We start from the raw sequence: 19,173 nt of genomic DNA on the forward strand, positions 1-19,173 counted from the left end.
TTTGAAACGTGATTCGAAGATTAATGGGCCACACTTGTCAGTCTTTAGCCCGAGAAAAGAGAGAAGGAGAGAAAGCGTCTCGGCGCAGCGGGCGTGTTTTCTGGCTAAGAAAAGGCACAAGGAGCAAATAGGGCGCCAAACGCGCGGAGCATTGTAACCTTTGCTTTGTTCAGCGCCCAAATGGCTTTTGTTATTATGACATGGCTGAAATCAGCGCTGGTTAATTTGTTTATAATTTAAGGTAATAAGTACTTAATTTCTTTAGCGATCAAAATCCTACACATCATGTCAGACATATTGCAGTTTTTGTTCCTTTTAGCCACATTTCGCGGTGGAATCTCGGTGCATTAACAACACGTCCCAAAACAAAGCTGCCGAACAGAAAAACTGAAGATACAGTATTACATGCTTATTTATATATATCAACCTTTATTGAGTTCCGTATGCTGTTATGCTGTTATAGATTTTACTAGTACGGTACGTGTTTTCGATGGTGCAAAAGATAAGCGTCCATCCCTTTTTCCGCTTGCATGAGTCAACGCGGTATGCGGCACTGCAGCAGCATTCCGCCTGTCCTGACTCAGCCGCACACTTCCATTTTTTCGGCCCAGACGGCTAATCGTTCCATGCAATCGCCGTAATTTTAATGAATGTACTCGGACTAACAATTACGATTAGTTTTCGCTGTGAGTTTAACAACGATCATATAGCTGTCCATTCCATTTCCCAACGAATTATGTTTACAAGTTGATTAGCTCGCTGCTTGTTTTAAGTACAGTATTATGCTATCTGCAGTTATTGTGATTCGGTGATATTAATAAAATCAGGATTAATTAAATCGGTGATTATTGTGCGGCCACCATGGCGATGATTGGCTTCCTGACGGGATTAATTCTCATCTTCGTTCTGTTTATTTTTCTGCAGCATTATTTATGTGACGGTACGCGGGACTTCTGCGCTGAACGATCTAGACCAAAAACGCATTACTGTACTGCCGGACAGCTTGCGCTGTTTACATACTTTACACCGGTGATAAGGATTTGGATATACTCGTACCTAAATCACAGTGTTTAATTGGTGAATTGTCGTGATCTTGCAGCGAGTAATCCATGTGCGGCGGAGCAGTCATGCGGGAAATGCCTGCAAGCGGATCCTCGCTGCGCCTGGTGTGCGGCCGATCTGCAGGTACAATTATATTTGGCTATATTGTTCTTGTCACGCTGCGGGCGTAAATAGAATACCGGGACTGCTGGAGCGTCGGACAAATTATTATAAGGTCAATGTTGCGGTGCAGATGTATAATGCGTCGCTGCGGTGTAATTTGCTGGAGAACATGGAGACTTCCGGCTGTCCACCAGGTCATGTCGTCTTTCCGCTCAACGATCTGACCGTTACACAGGTATGACCAATGACGCAGTCTTGAAACACGCGCTTATATGTACAATTATACGTATAAATAACGGAAAATTTATGCAATTTTCAGGATGAGGAACTGACGAAACGCGTGCAACTGGGACCGCAGAAAGTGCAAACCCATTTACGTGTCGGTACGACATTCCCCGCCTTAATTAATTGTGATTATAAATGGGCATCGTTAATTATACGCAGGCAGTTCGTCGGTGATTTCGGTGAAGTTTCGGCAGGCCAAAGATTATCCCATCGATATTTATTTCCTCACTGACGCGTCCAACACGATGGCCGGCTACAAGACGCACTTGTCAGACATCGCTTCCACCATTGGTTAGTACTTAGTAAGGTTCGCTACGACGCCACGTTTGGCCGGTGATTTAATTTGCGTAATCTCTGCAGCGGACTCGCTACTCGACGTGACGGATGACTTCCGGTTGGGTTTCGGCACATTCGTCGACAAGCCCACGTTGCCCTTCATCCACACCGTGCGTAGCGAGTGAGTACCCTAGGTCTGCTGTGCGCATTTCCGGTCGTCAACGTAATTCCGCTTCTTTTTAGTCCGTCGCCCGCGTGCGCCGGTTGCGATTTCGCCTACAGCTTCCGGCACCGGATGAACCTGACCAGCGAAACCGGCCAGTTCCAGGTAAAAAGAAATATCACTGTAATTTGTAATTATATTGATTTTAAACGCAGTGGATGCCGATATAGGAGCTGATGCGGAAAACCAGAACGGCCGGTAATTTCGACCATCCGGAAGGCGGATTTGACGGATTGATGCAGGCGATTGCGTGCACGGTACAACGCTTCTTCTGGCAGAATTAGCAGGATATGTATGAGAAGAATATCTGTTACCGCAGGAATTAATTGGATGGAGGAACCATTCGCGGCGCATCATCGTCTTCGCCACGGATGCGGCGTTCCATTACGCCGGCGACGGCAAGGTATGTTAACAAAAATTTCATCCTTTTGCCGCGTAATTAAAGCGGTATTTTGCAGTTGGCAGGTATCGTCGTTCCCAATGACGGGAAATGTCACATGGCGTATAACGAGCGGGAGAAGGTGTGGGACTACACGGAGGACCTGAAACAGGTACGCCGCTCTGAACTAACCGTCGCTCTTCATGCCGGTTGAAATTCGGTTCTGTCGGCAGGATTATCCGTCGGTGCAGGAAATCAACCGCGCCGTCAAACGCAAGAACATCCACGTCATCTTCGCTGTGCCGGATACCGTCCAGGACCTGTACAAACAGCTGAGCGGCGCCGTCAGCGGCTCGGTAGTCGGCCAGCTGAGCAGCCAGTCCGACAACATTGTGGAGGTGGTCAAGAACCAGTACAACGTAAGCCGGCCTCCCTGATATGCTTTTTATTACCCAATCTGTTCTTCTGTATATCAAAAATGCATGTATAGAAAAATATATGCAAAAAGAGCATATAAAAATTAAAACATATGTGTGTATTATACACATATATTTTATATACATTATATACATAATATGATATTATATATACAGTATAGATAGAATGATATATAGAAAAAATATATATGTGGTGGTATATATCTGTACATATACTTTATATAACTCATATACATATATTATATATACAGTATATATAGAAAGATATATAGAAAATATCTATATATATGTTGTGGTTTATATAGAAAATCCGTTCGGCGGTGACCCTGACGCACGATGCCCCGGATTTTTTTAAAGTGTCCTTCCAAAGCCAGTGTCTCCAGGCGGAAGTCAGCAATACATCGTCCTGCGAGGGACTGAAAACGGGATCCGAGGTGGGACGTGATCAGCAGTGTTTTACTGTAGCAGGTAACGTAATGTAAATTTAATATAGGTGGCGTGGAATGTGACTATTGAGCTCCTGCGCTGCCCGGTCGACGGCCCCGTGAAAGGTCAGTTCCGTATCTGGGCGCGCGGCCTGAGCGACGAAGTGGTGGTGCAGTACAGCGCCCTCTGTCAGTGCGACTGCGCCCTGCCGGAGAACCAGGCGCCGAGCAGTGCGGTGTGCAGCGGGCATGGCGATCTGGGCTGCGGCGTGTGTCAGTGTCATGAAGGGTATGATGGGCAGCGCTGCCAGTGCCGGCTCAGCGACAAGTACACCTTCGACGACAAATTCAAGGGATGCGTCGTGTAGGTCCAAATTTGCTGATGTCTTCGTTGTACGTAGAAACTGTTGATTTATCGGCTGATTAAATTGCAGGCCTAATGCGACCGTTCGGAGCATCTGTTCGGGGCGGGGCCAGTGCGTGTGTGGCCAGTGTCAGTGCGACATTCGCGAGGTAAGGCTTTCCATTTTTTTATATTTCCACAATGCAGTCTGGTTAATTCCGATAACGAACGAGACTTTAGCCTGCCAAATAGCCAAATCATTTACAATATAAGGATTTGTCTTCCGCGGACCGACTAGCCATTTTTGTCCTACATTAAAGCGATTTTTGAACAGAATCCGGAAGAAAAAGTCTACGGCGAATTCTGCCAGCACGATAATTTCAATTGCGAAAAGGTCAACGGTCAGCTGTGCAGCGGTAAGACCAGATCCTGTTGTCTCCCGCTGATGGTGTTATTACGGGAGGTTGTTTTAAAGGTCACGGCAGTTGCGACAAAGGCGTCTGCTCCTGCGCCCCGGGCTGGACGGGGCCGTCTTGCGCCTGCACGACCTCCCTGGAGCCCTGCAAGACCAAATCCGGGAAGGTATGCAACGGGCACGGCGTGTGCAAGTGCGGGAAATGCCACTGCAACCAGGAGGGCGAGCACCGCTACGGCGGCCCCAAGTGCCAGGAGTGCCCGTCCTGCCCAACCACGTGCCAGCGACTGGAGCGTTGCGTCGCCTGCTGGGACTTCCAGGCGGAGCAGCCGTTGGTTAACGGGTCGACGGCCTTCAAAGCCAACGTAAACCACAGCGAGAGCGGATGTCCGGCGGAATGCCTGGAGCACCGGGCCACCTTCGCCGAGGTCCTCGTTGGTAAGCCGGCACTTTTGGCACCTGGTGTATGTAGATGCTAATGTGTTGTTTTTCTAGTGGATATGCCGGGCGAGCGGGCCTGCTCGTACCGCGACACCAGCCAGGGATTCTGCACGGTGCACTACACGCACTACGAGAGTGACGCGACGGGTGAGCTGATCGTGGAGGTGCTAAAGCAGCGAGGTACGGTGCAATGTTGGCACGCTGGCGAGGTTCGGAAGTGTTACTTGCCGGTTTGTTGCAGAGTGCCCGGTGGGCGTGAACCCCTACCTGATCGTCGGCTCGCTGGTGGCCGGCATCCTCTTCATGGGGATTATGCTGCTGTGCGCCTGGAAGGTCGTCCTCGTCGTCTACGACCGCCAGCAGGTGGCCAAGTTCGAGAAGGAGACCGCCGAGGCCTGCTTCGAGGATGTACGTTTTGCGTGTAGAAAATAATTAATGCTGATTAAGTCTGCGTGAATGACGACGCTACGTTGTGGCGCAGGTGTCGACCATCCACCAGTCGGCCACGGTGACCTACCGCAACCCCGCCTACCGCCGCAGTCTGGCCGCCCGCCAATCACGCATATCCAAGTTATGAGCCATGCCATGTGCAGCTGTTCTGTGATGTTGAACCCGGCAGCGTTTAATGCGGCACTCATGTCTGAACGAACCCAAAAGACCGTAAATTTGTACTTTATCCCGGAAGCCAAGCCGGCAAATGCCGTCCATCTCCCGCAATATTTTTACATGTGTAATAACGGTGCTAACCTCGTACCAGATCAGCTGTCCTTTTCTAGTCCAATTTTTTATCGTGCTATCCGTGTACACGAACCGCGAGGTTGCTGCATTATAATTTTGCCGGTTTCAGGATGCTCAGTCACCGAAAAGCGCAAATTTAGTATTCAAAACTTTATCCAAATGAGAATGCCAGGCAAACGTTCTCACTCATAGGATGTTTTTGATTTCCTGCTTTGTACAATACATATTCCCATAAATATGCTGGATGAAGTTACGAATATTCCCTAACGCCTATAATATTAACCACAGCCGATAATTCATTAATCAAAATTAGTTTCGTTATGCTCGTTTCGTTTCGAAAATTCTTTAGTTTCGTTATTTGAAATTAAAGCGGTAAATGACCTTATTTTTCTAATTGAAAGATGTCTACTTACTACTGATAAACGTTGTGCAACAATGGCTCCAGTCGTAAGCCTGTGCCGTTCATTCCGATATACGAGTACATACAATGTAGGACTAAATGGTCGCATAGCCCCATACCCAGCATTCTGTACGCAAGCGGTGCAGTGCACTTGTACGAAACGGATATTTTGATCTCAGTCGTACAGTGCACTGCGCTGCATTCGTACTGAATGTGGAGATGTTGGGTATGCGACCATTTTGTCCTAAGCTGTACTTCTATGTATGAACACTGTACAGATGCTACGCACTGGCGCATAACGTGCACGTGAAAATTAGATAAATTTGCGGCGCATACAGCCGGCGACATCACGCAGACCACGGCTGAATGGCAACAATGCCAGTAGTTACGCGCAGCGCGGCGATGAGCAAGAAGGGAAGTTGCCGCACAATCGCCGTTACATCACGACCTTCACACTCGGCAAACGCCGGCAGCTTTTGCGCTGGAGAACACAACCCGATCAGTCTATTTTCCTTTTCGACTGCAGCCAGGAAATATCACTGGAATTTCTTTAGCGGATATATACAATCATGTCGGACGATTTCGAGAACGACCTGACCGGTTCCTACGTGCGCTTCGTCGGCGACGGCCTGGACGGCGAAGTGTCCATCTCTCCGTCTCCGGAAGGGGGCGCTCCTATCCGGAAACCCGTCTCCCCCAGCGAGGACAACCTCCAACGCCTGTACGCCCTCTTCCGACCGTTGCGACTGGTGATGGGATGTCTGGGCCTATGGCACCCCTCCCTCGACGACCTCCAACAGGCCCCGCCCGCTCACCGCTGCACCTCCACCACCCGCTTCCTCTTCCTGGGCCTCTCCGTTGCCAACATGACGTACAGTTTCTGCAACTTCGCCCTACTCTTCCTGTCGCGCCCCGCCGGCCGCATCACCTCCTGGGAGTGGAGCGTCTACGTCGTCCTGGTCATCTGGCCGCTGCAGGCCTGTCTCATGACCTTGCTCCATTTTTGGCTGTTTGAATGGGAGTTTGTCGGGGCCCTGTGGCGCGTGTGGGCGGAAGCGGTGACGGTTCGCATCGGGGCGGAACAGTGGGAGCGGCTCGGACGGCTGCGGAATCTGTATATGGCCGGTGCCGGTAAGTGTCGGATGACCGGGTAGTCTGGTTAATTCCGATGACAAACGAGAATCTGCTGAACAGCCAACGGTCTTTAATATACAGCTCTCGATATATGTTACATTTACGCCATGACCTTGTAATCGTATATACGCTATTTATACGCCGCAAACATATTTACGTATTTACGTATACGAGTGGATGTCGGAAGCGCACCTAGATAATCCCCTGTATTGCTGCCGTCACCCACCTGGAGTGTGACGTTACGGCAGTACATATGGCTAAATATGGCGCAGTACATAAGCACCATGTACAGCCACAGCGTCATGCTCCAGCCTGCTGACGGCAGCAAGTACAGGGATTATTTAGGCGAGCCACTGACATCCCCTCTTATACTGTATATTAACGTTATATAAGCGCCGTGACCTTTCGGTTATATATACGCCGTATTTACGTACATGTATATTAAAGTTATATACGTCGTGACCTTTTGGTTGTATATACGCTATATATACGCCGTATATATATTTACGTTATATGTACACCGTGACCTTTCGGTTGTAGTGGCCGCGACGGCGTTGCTGACCGGCTTCGTCCTCATCGGGATGACCAGTTCCGGTCAAGCCGGCGCCTTTCTGCACACCTTCCTGAGCTTCGACTTCAGTACGCCGCTGATGGTGGTCAACTTCACGGTGCTTACCATGGTCATCGTGGCCACCGCCTCCTTCACCACCGTCTTCTTCGTCCTGCACTGCCACATCGTCGCCGGCTCCTTAATGTCGGTGTATGCCAGCATGGAACGCCGGGTGACCAACAACACCGTCTTCACCGAGAACGTGCTGGTAAAATTAAGTCTAAATTTGTGGGGTGTTTCGGAAAATTAAGGATGAAGTTGCCTGTAGGTCGGGGAGCGCGACATGTCGGTGCTGGAGTACTTCCGGCAGCAGCGCAACTGGAGCAAGAAAATGGTGGACGCCATGGACCGCGCCTTCCGCCACATCTCTTCCTCAACTACCTGGCCAATGTGCCGCTTATCGTCTTCATCATGTACGCGCTGATCACGCACATCCGCGACAATCCCCTGATGATCGGCGCCTGCTGCGTCAGTATCCTGGCGGCCTTCGCGCAGGTGGCCGCCGTCTCCTTTGCCGCTGCCTGGATCCATAAATGGGTAACGCTGGCCATTGCAAAATTACAGTATCCCGCTTATACTTTAATTAAATAGCCAGTTGATTCACAGGCCAGCAAACCGAAAGAATTGCTTCATGATATGCGCATCCCCAAAGGTCAATATCCCAACCTATCCGACACCGCTTCTGTAAGTTTTTCTCAAACAGCGAATTTAGTTTAGTTGTTGTTAAATGAAATTCTCCCTGCGGCTGTTTATAGAAAGTTTATATTTTTGGGCTTGTTTATGATAAGACGTTGCTTTTCTAATGTTTAAATTTTTACTAACAGGTAGTGTACCCGCGCTTGCAGCTGTTGTTTATTGAGTGGCTAGTGCTACATGTATGTTTATCAATGCTAACATGCGCAACGTCTATCGTATACACATTTTAGGTGCAAAAATTACTTTTGAAACAGCAATATTTTTTCCAGCTGACGTTGCTGCTGGACGAAGTGGGCGAAGAGTACATCGGTGTGACCGCGTGGCGCCTTGTGGTCATCACCAAGAAATTTATCGTCACGGTACGGTTCTGCAATTCCTGCTAAAAAATTTCCAGAATATTTAAATGCGTGTTTACAAATATTATTATATTGCAGGCGCTGGGTCTGATAATCAGCTACATCATTATCCTCTACGAATTCGGCCACCTCAACGAAGTGCTGCAACACGTGGAGGAGCTCAGCGCCAGCACGAAGCGCATCACCAGCCACCTCCAGGGGACGCAGTTAGGCGCTCGCAATGCCACATAAAACGCGTATCGTCACTTTGACCGGGATTGCATGAGTTAATCAACCGGAAACGGAAATAAGTGCAGTACAGTGCAATAAGAAGTACAGTACAGACTAAACACCGGCTGTTCCTCTAAGAATTATTTTTAATTTGATTTTAAGGCACCAACTATAGTGTCTGGTTGTAGTCGTGAGAAGTTGGAATGGAAATAAGTTACGGTATGTTTAGTACAATAGTAATGACGAAGCATCTGTCAGTGTTTGCTCTGAACCGGCGCTATTTCTTTATTGCTTATTATTACACTGAAAAACTGCACATTGTACTGGCGTGTTTGACGAGTAAGCGCCGTCGGGATGATTAAATTTATGGCTGGCAGAATAAAGAAAGCAGTTAGTGGAATGTCGTATATATGTACTTTACGATCCGGCAGTGTATAGTACAGACTACGGAGTAAAACGAGTTTAGCGTGATTCACAAAAAACTCCACCGGTTAATAAACATCAAGCGGTGCTACCTGAATCAGCTCACCTATTCTGGCGCTACTGCTACTGGCGTATTAAGCCGGTACACGCGCACTCGCACACCTTATCGTCAGCTTAATTGCCCATGTACACAGAATCATACAACGGTGTAAAAAGCAGCGAGCTATCTTTAAGACAGCGGACGTATGCCAGACCGGTAACGCGCGGCAGCGGAAGTGATTACACATGAAATCATATTGATCAAATATTGATGCTGACTGTGTGACGCGGCGTTATCCCAGCTGCGGCTGTGATCTTCCCTGCCTGTTATTGCTCAATCCCGTGCGCCTAAACGCCGCTTGTCCCTCTAAGAATTAAGTACCCGCGCTTCGGTAATTCGCCAGGATGGTGCACATGGAGATGGAGTTGGCGCCGCACCACAAGCACCACCACCACTCCGGCGAGAACACCACCATCCACCTGCGCGACGCCCTGAAGGACGAGCACAGCGAGAAGGAGTACGACCAGATCCACCGGCTCTTCCGGCCGGTGATGATCGTCCTGGGCCTGCTGGGACTGTGGCATCCCAGTCCCCGCGAGTGCTCCGACGATATACCGGAAAGGTACCGGTTTAGTCGCGCCGCGCGCTGGTTCTTCATCTTCTGCTCGGTGTGCAATTTCTCCTTCACGCTGGCCAATTTTATTATGCTGTTGGTGGCGCATCCCGCCACGCAGATGCGGCATCTGACGTATAATGTGTATATTATCTTGACGGTGTGGTCGGCGTACGCGTGCGTCCTGTCCATGCTGCACTTCCGGATTTGCGAGAAGGGTTGGTTGTTTGAGATGTGGGAGCTGTGGGTGTACTGGGCACGGCTGCCGCGATACAGAAATTGGGATCGGATGAAGAATGTCAGGAATTTGTACCTGATCGTTGCAGGTAATGCAACGTAAATTACGTAATTTAATATAAATAATATATACTAAAATATATATATATTATAAAAATATAAAAATATATAATTATTAAGATATATATAAATAAATATATATATATATATATATATAATATAATATATAATATAATAATATATATACCGATGTAATAATATATATACCGAATATCATAATATATATATATCGTTTTGGTACCGAATCAGCTTTCTACCATTTTTTTCAAATTTTAAAATGAATTTCAAAAATTTTAAAAATTAATTTAAAATTTGAAAAAAATGGTAGAAATGACCAAAATGATCTTCATAGTAATGTGCGTTTTCGTGCAAAATTTGAAGAGCATCGGTTCATAATGAGACTTTTGGTACACCTCCGCGCGTTTAAACTTTTGGAACTTTATTTCCACTAATATCTCCCGAACCGGATGTTGCGCGCACACACGGTTTTTTCGCCTATGTATACGAATCCTTTGGCTACAAAATATCATAAAACCATGCAAAAAAGAGTTTGGGAATGCGCGACAGCGAAAGTTGCCGTGGATGTATTCAAATTTTGTGCTATGTACCGGGCCAAATCCCTTAATTTAATTTATCATTTCTTCGATTTACCGTTTTTCAAAGAAAATTAATTGCAATTATTTTTTGACGAGTTCGCGTGCGGGATTTTAGAATTTGAGTTTCCAATTGAGTTTTTGCTTGAAAGTAGGGTGTCATAATTATATGGTTAAGAACTCATACTTCCGTGATGGCTCAGTTTTGCACGGTTTTAACGCACTACACGACTGGAAATTCTTTTGGACACCGTGATAATCGTAACAGTATTTTAATGAACAACCATTGTTATGCATGCACTCAACTGTTATTTGTTGGACGAGGAATTAAGGTAGCCGCAGGGAGTTTATATTCCGTACGCGCGAGTACATTTTGCAGTACACACACCGGCTGCTTGACATGCACAACCGGTTCTCTCGCATCAACAAACACGGCTGTATAATGCACGAGAATGCCGGCTGATCATCCACGGCATTCCGTGCGACACATGTATCATTAGCCGGCAGCTACCGGCATCGTCCTGATGGGAATGTTAACGCCGACAAAATTCATAATTATGTAATGAGAAATATATATGTTGCAGCGGCCGTGACCATAGCGCCGACGGTGATCGTGGGTGTCGGCCAGGGCGGCGCCCATCCAGGGGAGTTTCTGGAGAAGAGCGTGCTGCGGACGCTGGAGAAGAGCACGCCGGCGCTGGACCACATCCTCTTCTCCATCGATCTGACGGCGCTGACCTTTATCATGTACGGCACGGCCGCCTTCACCACCGCCTTCTTTCTTACGCAGTGCCTTATCGTCCGCGAGGAGCTGTGTGCGTTATACGAGATGATCGAGGAAAAGCTGGATACCGGCAAAGTCTGGAACAACGTCCGCGTAAGTCCGTCAACGCCCTGTTAAACAAAAGTCGCCCTTACGGACATTTTTGATACGACATAATCACTATAAATAGTTTTGTAAATATTGGCCAATCATATATGTGCACCGAGACGTTTGGTTTTTATTACAATGCATTTGTCAATCTATATATGTGCGGGTGACCTTTGGTATACAATAGATGCATTTTTTATCAGGCAATAGCCAATTAACATAACAAACAAGCCGGCACTGATAGGCACTAATAAAAGATGTATTAATTAACTGGTATATATACACCGTGACCTTTAGGAGCACGACGAGGAGATCTCGGTGCTGGAGCAGCTGCGGCGGCGCCGGCTGGAGTGCCGCAACATGGTGGAGGCCATGGACAAGACCTTCGAGCACACGGCCTTCCTCAGCATCTTCGCCAACGTCCCGCTCATCGTCTTCATCGCCTACGCCATCATGGTCCACCCCCACGCCAACATCTTCGTCCACGGACTCTGCGTCATCGCGTTGCTCCTGTCGCTGTTCCAGGTCTTCGCCGTCAGTATCGGCGCGGCATGGATCAACAAATGGGTACGGTGGAGTTTGCGCGACTTTCGCGGGAATGTATATAATTATAACAATTTTGCAGGCGGACGCTCCCAAACGACTCCTTCATACCCTGAAGATCCACAATTATTTAAAGATGACCCGCCCTAATCAAGCCAGTGTAGGAAATGTGACCTTGGATTCTTTTGTGATCTTTCTTAAAGAAATTTTTTTCCTTGCAGTTGTCGCTGTTTTTGAGCGAGCTGACGTCGGAATCGCTGGGCATTACGGCATGGGAACTCACCATTATCACTAAGGAGTTTGTCGCAACGGTAATTGTTTTTTGCAGTGTTATGAGAGATGTGCCTAATGGGATTGTACATGCAGGTAATTGGTTTGGCCGTCAGCTACATCATCGTGCTGTATGAGTTTGGCCACATGAACGAGCTGATCGACAAGACGGAGGAGATCAGTCACCGGCTGAGGAATCTCACGGCGCTGACCGTGGGCGAAAGCGGTTTGGAAATGTCGGAAGGCGGCGAAACGGAATGATGAACGGGACTGACTGCTGTACAGACTATCCTTCCATAACGAAATGCTGATTTTGTAGTTCAGAATCTGACATGTCAGGCACTCCTCTTGCCGTATCTGTGATACTACAACGTGCCCTTTTACTCGAACAAATAATACTCCTTCTACAAATTTATCACTTAGTGGTTTCATAAAAGATGATGTTAGTTAATGTATTGCGCTCTTTAACTGAATAAGCAAGTCCTTTCGGTGATAAAAGATTTTATCCTTTGATTGAGTGACAATCTCCGCAAACAGCGCACATACTGTATGTGTATGAAGAAAATAAAAAGCGAATTTCAGAAACCAGGTTAGCGATCACAGCACAGTTCATTTCCAGATTTTTGATTCCGAGGTAAAATCAAGGGGATGTGGATTATACACACTATTACACAGTCTTAAATTAATAGAATGAGAATGTTTCGGTTCTGTGCATTCACGTACACTCCATTCTGATTAAAATCAGTACGCCGCGGTGCTAATACGTACAGCAAGTACAGTCCGCATATAAGATAACTACAGGAACTGCAGCAAGTTTGAACAAAAATTAGGTAGCGGGATGTGTTGGTGAAAAAAAGCGGCGGGATAAATTATTAATGCTGACAAGTGGTTACTACGAAAGGCATATAAGTCACGTTATAAGTCACGTGACCGGTTCGACCTTCCAACGCCCCCAACACTCATCTCCGGCATCGCAGCCGGTCGACACACGCCCGGCGTAGATCGTCCAGCGAGGCGATAAACAGCAGCGGATCCAGCAGGGAATGCAGCATCTTCAGCAGATTCCCGGTGCGATAGAAGACCGAATTATCCTGCAGACTGGGAGCCAAGTAATAGGCGTTCAGCGGCGTCCAGCAGATGACCACGCTGACCGTTAGTAAAACCAACACACGAGACTGTTCTGCCGCTTCACCCGCTTCTCCGCGTCCGGGTCGGTACTGCCGGTGCCGGTAGCCTTGTGGGTGGAGTCGGTGGGCGGGGCCTGGGACGTCTGCACCCGCCGGAAGTTGGCGCGGTGGACCAGCAACACCGGGCACAGCAGGACGATGAGCACTTCCGGCACGACGAGGAAGATGACGTTGAAGGCCAACGTCCACTCTGCAAAACCGCGTTGCTCCAGATTGAACAAGCAGAAAGCGATGTGGAAAGGTTTATGCTTGTAAAGAGTGTCGAGGATGACGACCGGGAGGACAGAGCCGACGATGATGACCCCGGTGACCGTGCACACCATCACCGCTACGCGGCGGGTATGGCGCAGCCGGTAGGAGTGTGGTTGCAGTAATGCCCATAACCGGTTGAGGCCGACGAAGAGGTGGAGCAGCGGGACGAAGGCCACGGCCGTCTGGCGCAGGAAGCTGCTGATGACGCAGTAGACGGTGAACTGCAGCGGTGCCACGAAACGGTCCTTGATGGCGACGGTCAGCGGGTTCTGGCACCAGGCGTTGACGATATTGCCGGCGGCCAGGACGATCAGATAGACGGCGAAGGAGGTGCGTAGGGGGCGCTCCAGGATGAAGATGACCAGGAAGAAGCCGTTGAGGAGGATGGTCAGCAGGCAGATGGCCATTGTGCTGATCTGCACCGGGTTGACGTCGGCCAGCAGCTTCCAGGAAAAGTAGGCGGAGCTCTGGTGACTGCTGGTGTTGCTCGATAGATTACTCGACATTTTAATTGCGGAGTAATTATAATCAGAGTCGCACGCGGGTTTTCTTAAAGCAAATCGGGAAACGGATGGATTATCTAGAGCAAAAACTGCAAAAGTGGTAAAGGTCACGTTGCAGGCGGTGTGTGATGTATACGGAATTCGAAGCGCAAAAAGCGCGATAGTATTAGTAGCGACATTAAGTAGATGAATAAGCTAACTAAGCCGACCCTTTGGCACTTGCCCTGCATTTTAAAGGTCACAGCAAGGAATTCCGAGAAATGTTTTGGCTTGATGGAATGTCGTCCCGTTGCTGCGGCGGATCGGCTGGCCTGGCGCGCCCGTGGGCGAAAATATAATCCTGAGGATCAAGACCAACTCCCCCATGGTGTGTATTACGCTGGCCTTTCTCTTCCACGGTGAAGAAACCCGCGTGCATGGCAATGGCAAACAACCGAACGGAGGGGCGGGTTGTTGACAAGTGCTCGAAGAAGAGAAAGATTACTCGACCTTGGAATCCTTTTCATATCCTAATGTATCTGCCTGTCTTTAGAAATAATATACATGTATGTAAACGCACCACAACAACATAACGCGCAATATGACAGGCGTGCGGTATAGGGTATACCCACGTGACTGATTAATCCTAGATTAAGGGAAGTGTCCCCAGACATGCTGCGACACGTGCACTTTCGCTTTCGCTCACTCCCGAACACTTTTCTGTCTGCTGCAGCCGTTGCAGGCGGTGTGTGATGTATACGGAATTCGAAGCGCAAAAAGCGCGATAGTATTAGTAGCGACATTAAGTAGATGAATAAGCTAACTAAGCCGACCCTTTGGCACTTGCCCTGCATTTTAAAGGTCACAGCAAGGAATTCCGAGAAATGTTTTGGCTTGATGGAATGTCGTCCCGTTGCTGCGGCGGATCGGCTGGCCTGGCGCGCCCGTGGGCGAATATATAATCCTGAGGATCAAGACCAACTCCCCCATGGTGTGTATTACGCTGGCCTTTCTCTTCCACGGTGAAGAAACCCGCGTGCATGGCACTGGCAAACAACCGAACCGAGGGGCGGGTTGTTGACAAGTGCTCGAAGAAGAGAAAGATTACTCGACCTTGGAATCCTCTTTCATATCCTAAATGCATTTGCCTGTCTTTAGAAATAATACACATGTATGTAAACGCGCCACAACAACATAACGCGCAATTTGACAGGCGTGCGGTATACCCACGTGACTGATTAATCCTAGATTAAGGGAAATGTCCCCATACATGGTACGACACGTGCACTGTCGCTTTCGCTCACTCCCGAACACTTTTCTGTCTGCTGCAGCCGCCCGAACGTAGCGCGGCAACATCAGTTTCGAAAACAATTCATGAAAACAACAAATTTTGTTTAATGCTGCCGCTCTTCTATTGTCCCGAGCACGGAAGCGGCGTTGCCCCGGTGAATTCCCAGCGACAGTCGCTGACGGAGAAACGCATGAGAGCGAGGCATACTCGTTTACAGTTGGAGTCGCTTGCCGGTTTCTTTCACCAAAATGGTGGCTGGCTTTCTCCCAGCTGCCGTGTTGCAGGGATTGAACATTTGTTGATTAAACACTGGCAAAGTCCCTTCGAGTGTACATGTTGCGGTTGCGGTACTTTCCGTAATGCTTCACAACGCTCTGGTAGTATAATAGCAACCGGCTTCGCCGGCCATAAAAAGTATGGGGGATCGAGCAATGCCTGGACTTGCTGCCGTCAGCCGGTGTCAGAATGCCGTCCCGCTCTGCGATATGGAATTTCTTCCCTACTCGCAACGTGACAGGGGCCTGATGGCCAACCGGCAACAGGACAGACAGGATGACCTTTGGTGTCACTTACGCTTGTGCTCTTTTCTCAGTTAAAATAAGAGGATGCACAGACACAGGGCTCGGGCTAGGCACAATCACTTTGACCTTTCATAGTTTTCAAATATAGTTCCCCTGCTTGGATTCTATACTAATAAATAATATACATACATAATTATACAAGGAACAGTTTCGGCTTCGCCTCCAGTCTGCACAATACGCGTCTTCCACAATAACAACAAACATGCGCTGGAAATTATTATGCAGTTAGGCCTGAATGGTTGCGCAGTTGCGAAACCATATTTTTGGTTGCGCATTTCTTTGCTTGTCATTGGAAAGAAATTGAAAAGCAAAGGCGCGCCTCGCTGGTACATATACCCCAAATAGGTCCACACTCCACAGTGATAATTAACTTCTGCCTGGAATGTCCTAGACGCCGATGATCAGTCAGCGTGTGTCTGAATCTGAATCGGGGATTTAATCAGTTGGTCAATGCAACTGATTGTGCAATGGCAAACAAACATGTTCATACCTATCAAAGCGCCTTTTCTGTTTCCCATTCTGATCTTGCACAGTAGGCCGCACTTGGCAGTGGCATATAAAAGCAGAGGTCAGGCCGACGGGGATGCGTTCCCGTTTCCGCGGAATCAGAAGAATGCAGTGCAGCTCGTCGGCGGTCCGGCGAGACAGCACTGTACATGCATATATGCCAGCGGTTGACCTTTCCCATTATTCTTTCATGCACAAACAACCCGCCTCGGCTGTTCGCCTGCGTCACACCGGTTTCTCGCTGTGCAACAGAAAGGTTAGCGTGGACTGGGAATTGTGCTGACAAAGCCCGGGATTGTATTCCGACCGGAAGTGCGGCGTGTCAGCTGATCAGGCTCCAGGTAGCGCGGTGGGGCTTTCCCCGAAATACAAATGTATAATATTATTCAAAATATATTTTTGATTATCTGACCTATGCAGCGAATATAAGCACCATCGTGACGGCCAACCGATACCGTTAATTTGGCTGCATCACTTCATTAACGCGGCGGTATTCTGTTCTCCAGTTTCTTAATTACATCACCCGCGCTGTTTTTATGTAACAATATTTTGCCTATTTAATCTCGCATTCGACTGTCCTACTGCGCAGATTCTCTGGATTCGGCTTGAGAAGAAAATTCCTTGATTTGTCTGGTTAATTAGGAAGTGGGTGTACTGAGTTGTGGTGTTTAAATACGCTGCTGTATTCTGGCTTAAAGCTTGATCTGAAATACTGTGTATTCTGGCGAATTGTTGCCTCGAATTGGGCTCTTGCCCTGAATGTGCGGACGTTAAACCATTAAACATAAATTCCCATTAATCCCGAGGTCAAATGGCGGCCAACTTGTCCAGCAACGAAACCGCCGCCCGCGGCTTGAACGCGGCTTATTTCACCTGGAGCATGCTGGCCGATTTCAACCCGGCGCAGATTACTACAACGACCATCTGCATGTTGACCATCCTCCTCAACGGCTTCCTCCTGGTCATCTTCATCCTGGAGCGCCCCCTACGGACCTCCTTCGCCGTCTACTTAATCGTCCTGGCTGCCGGCAACATCGTCAACGCCTGGTTCCAGAACCCACTGACCCTGGCCATCAAGGACCGTTTCGCCGCGCCGCAGCTGACCGTCTTCTGCGCCGTCAACTTCTTCCTGCGCCAGACGGCCGTGGCCTTCGTCCCGCTGGTCCACCTCTTCATCGGCCTCAACCGCTTGTGGGCGCTGCTGCAGCCGCACTCCTACCGGCTGCGCCACACCTGCCGCCTGGCGGTGGCGGTGTGCGGGGCGACCGGGGCGTGCATCGTCCTGTACCTGGCCCCGCCCATCATCCTCGACGCCTTCCACACCCACAAACCCTTCCACACGTTCTTCTGCGTGCTGAATCTGGCGTACCCGGGTTATGTGGACTGGACGTTGGCTTTCAACGTCATCTTCCTCGTCGTGCCGGAAGTCCTCATCGTCCTGTTGTGCCCGCTGCTGCTGGTCCACCGCACCGGCTTCCGCCACCGGGTGCAGGCGTCCAAAGCCCCGCCCACCGACTCCGCTAGCAAATCCGCCGGCACCGGCGATCCGGACGCGGAGAAGCGGGTGAAGCGGAAGAACAGTCTGCGGGTGCTGATTTTATTGACGGTGAGCGTGATCATCTGCTGGACGCCGCTGAACGTCTACTACTTCTTTCCCAGTCTGGTGGACAACCCGGTCTTCTATCGCACCGGGAATATGCTGAAGATTCTGCACTCGATGTTGGATCCGCTGCTGTTTATCGCCTCGCTGGACGATCTACGCCGGGCGTGTGTCGACCGGCTGCGATGCCGGGCGTGAGTGTTGGACGTGTCTTGAGAATCGATCACGTGATGTACGTTTCTTTGCTTTATATGCTTAGTTGGTATTTGGGATGTTTTATCCAACACGTTGCTTGTTCGTTTGCCTAAATGCGTGCACGATACATTTGTCGCGGGACCTGTTTATTTAACCATCACTGTATATATATATAATCAATTAAAGGTCACGTTTTATTATACAGAGCACATTAATTTCAAATTTTATTCGGGAATAGCGATTACGTATGTACAGTATGTACATGAACACTAATTAAATTGATTAAAGTGTAAAAGTTAGAAAAACCATCTAAAACAGTTAATGTAGCCCGGAAATGCGACTATCCCGTAATTCTTTCTAAAATTCTTGACGGCAGCTAAGCTAAGCCTAAAATTCTTGAGGGTATGTAGTATGTACTATGTAGTTATCCTGCTTTTCGGTTCATCGTTGAGTCTGCTTGATTGTACTCCCGCAAAATTGATTTTTGCCAGTTTTTTGCTTACTTCCCCGCAAAACACATCCCCGCAGAAACTAAACGCATAAAGTAGCAAGTGTTGATTCGGGGGATTAGCCGCATCTGGCCGCGGACAGGAACAAACACGCCGCAAGTGGCTAAGCCGTGACCCCACCGCATAATGCACAATACACCAGAAAATAGCGGGCTTTGTTGTGCGGCGGTCATCGCACGCCCGGGTCAACGGCAACCCGGCCCACGTAACCGGCCGCCCTGGTAACGCGCCTACCACAACAATCGCCGCATTCTCCAGCATCTGCGCAGCGCAAACACCACCTTGACAATCCCTGACGGATATTAATAGTACAGGTTCAGCGATTATGCAAGCGCATTAAATGTAACGATCGCTTAATTGGCCGCGGCGTTTTTAACCGGCACTTGT

At 48.8% G+C, this 19,173-nt stretch overlaps 4 protein-coding genes across 5 annotated transcripts; all 4 read left to right on the forward strand.

Annotated features, from left to right (window-relative positions):
- The first annotated feature begins 580 nt into the window (after positions 1-580).
- On the forward strand, positions 581-5,351 carry LOC129582181 (integrin beta pat-3-like). The gene is made up of 19 exons (XM_055473619.1): positions 581-940; positions 1,100-1,185; positions 1,295-1,399; positions 1,484-1,547; positions 1,609-1,740; positions 1,810-1,906; positions 1,969-2,053; positions 2,119-2,205; positions 2,268-2,351; positions 2,407-2,499; positions 2,561-2,746; positions 3,070-3,198; positions 3,258-3,553; positions 3,624-3,702; positions 3,867-3,948; positions 4,008-4,385; positions 4,443-4,568; positions 4,630-4,796; positions 4,870-5,351. Exons 1-19 carry the CDS (start codon positions 862-864, stop codon positions 4,963-4,965), a joined length of 2,451 nt encoding a protein of 816 aa, XP_055329594.1. The 5' UTR covers positions 581-861; the 3' UTR covers positions 4,966-5,351.
- A 363-nt stretch (positions 5,352-5,714) lies between these two features.
- On the forward strand, positions 5,715-8,850 carry LOC129582182 (uncharacterized). 2 transcript variants are annotated; one of them, XM_055473621.1, is made up of 6 exons: positions 6,430-6,657; positions 7,201-7,478; positions 7,539-7,807; positions 7,877-7,954; positions 8,236-8,325; positions 8,401-8,850. In XM_055473621.1, exons 1-6 carry the CDS (start codon positions 6,542-6,544, stop codon positions 8,551-8,553), a joined length of 984 nt encoding a protein of 327 aa, XP_055329596.1. In that variant the 5' UTR covers positions 6,430-6,541; the 3' UTR covers positions 8,554-8,850. The 2 variants fall into 2 exon arrangements, with proteins under 2 accessions (XP_055329595.1, XP_055329596.1); XM_055473620.1 differs by lacking the exons at positions 8,236-8,325; positions 8,401-8,850 and having other exon boundaries at positions 5,715-6,657; positions 7,877-7,952.
- Positions 8,851-9,013: 163 nt separating this feature from the next.
- On the forward strand, positions 9,014-12,695 carry LOC129582235 (uncharacterized). The gene is made up of 6 exons (XM_055473702.1): positions 9,014-9,934; positions 11,083-11,375; positions 11,667-11,936; positions 11,995-12,072; positions 12,134-12,223; positions 12,279-12,695. The coding sequence occupies exons 1-6, from the start codon at positions 9,400-9,402 to the stop codon at positions 12,441-12,443; spliced, it is 1,431 nt and encodes a 476-aa protein (XP_055329677.1). The 5' UTR covers positions 9,014-9,399; the 3' UTR covers positions 12,444-12,695.
- A 4,598-nt stretch (positions 12,696-17,293) lies between these two features.
- Positions 17,294-18,280, forward strand: LOC129582473 (probable G-protein coupled receptor 63). The gene has a single exon (XM_055473985.1). It carries the CDS (start codon positions 17,294-17,296, stop codon positions 18,278-18,280), a length of 987 nt encoding a protein of 328 aa, XP_055329960.1.
- The last annotated feature ends 893 nt before the right edge of the window (positions 18,281-19,173 follow it).

This window comes from Paramacrobiotus metropolitanus, unplaced genomic scaffold (assembly GCF_019649055.1).
Source record: "Paramacrobiotus metropolitanus isolate TYO unplaced genomic scaffold, Prichtersi_v1.0 Parri_scaffold0000007, whole genome shotgun sequence".
In the NCBI taxonomy this organism is placed as follows: domain Eukaryota; kingdom Metazoa; phylum Tardigrada; class Eutardigrada; order Parachela; family Macrobiotidae; genus Paramacrobiotus; species Paramacrobiotus metropolitanus.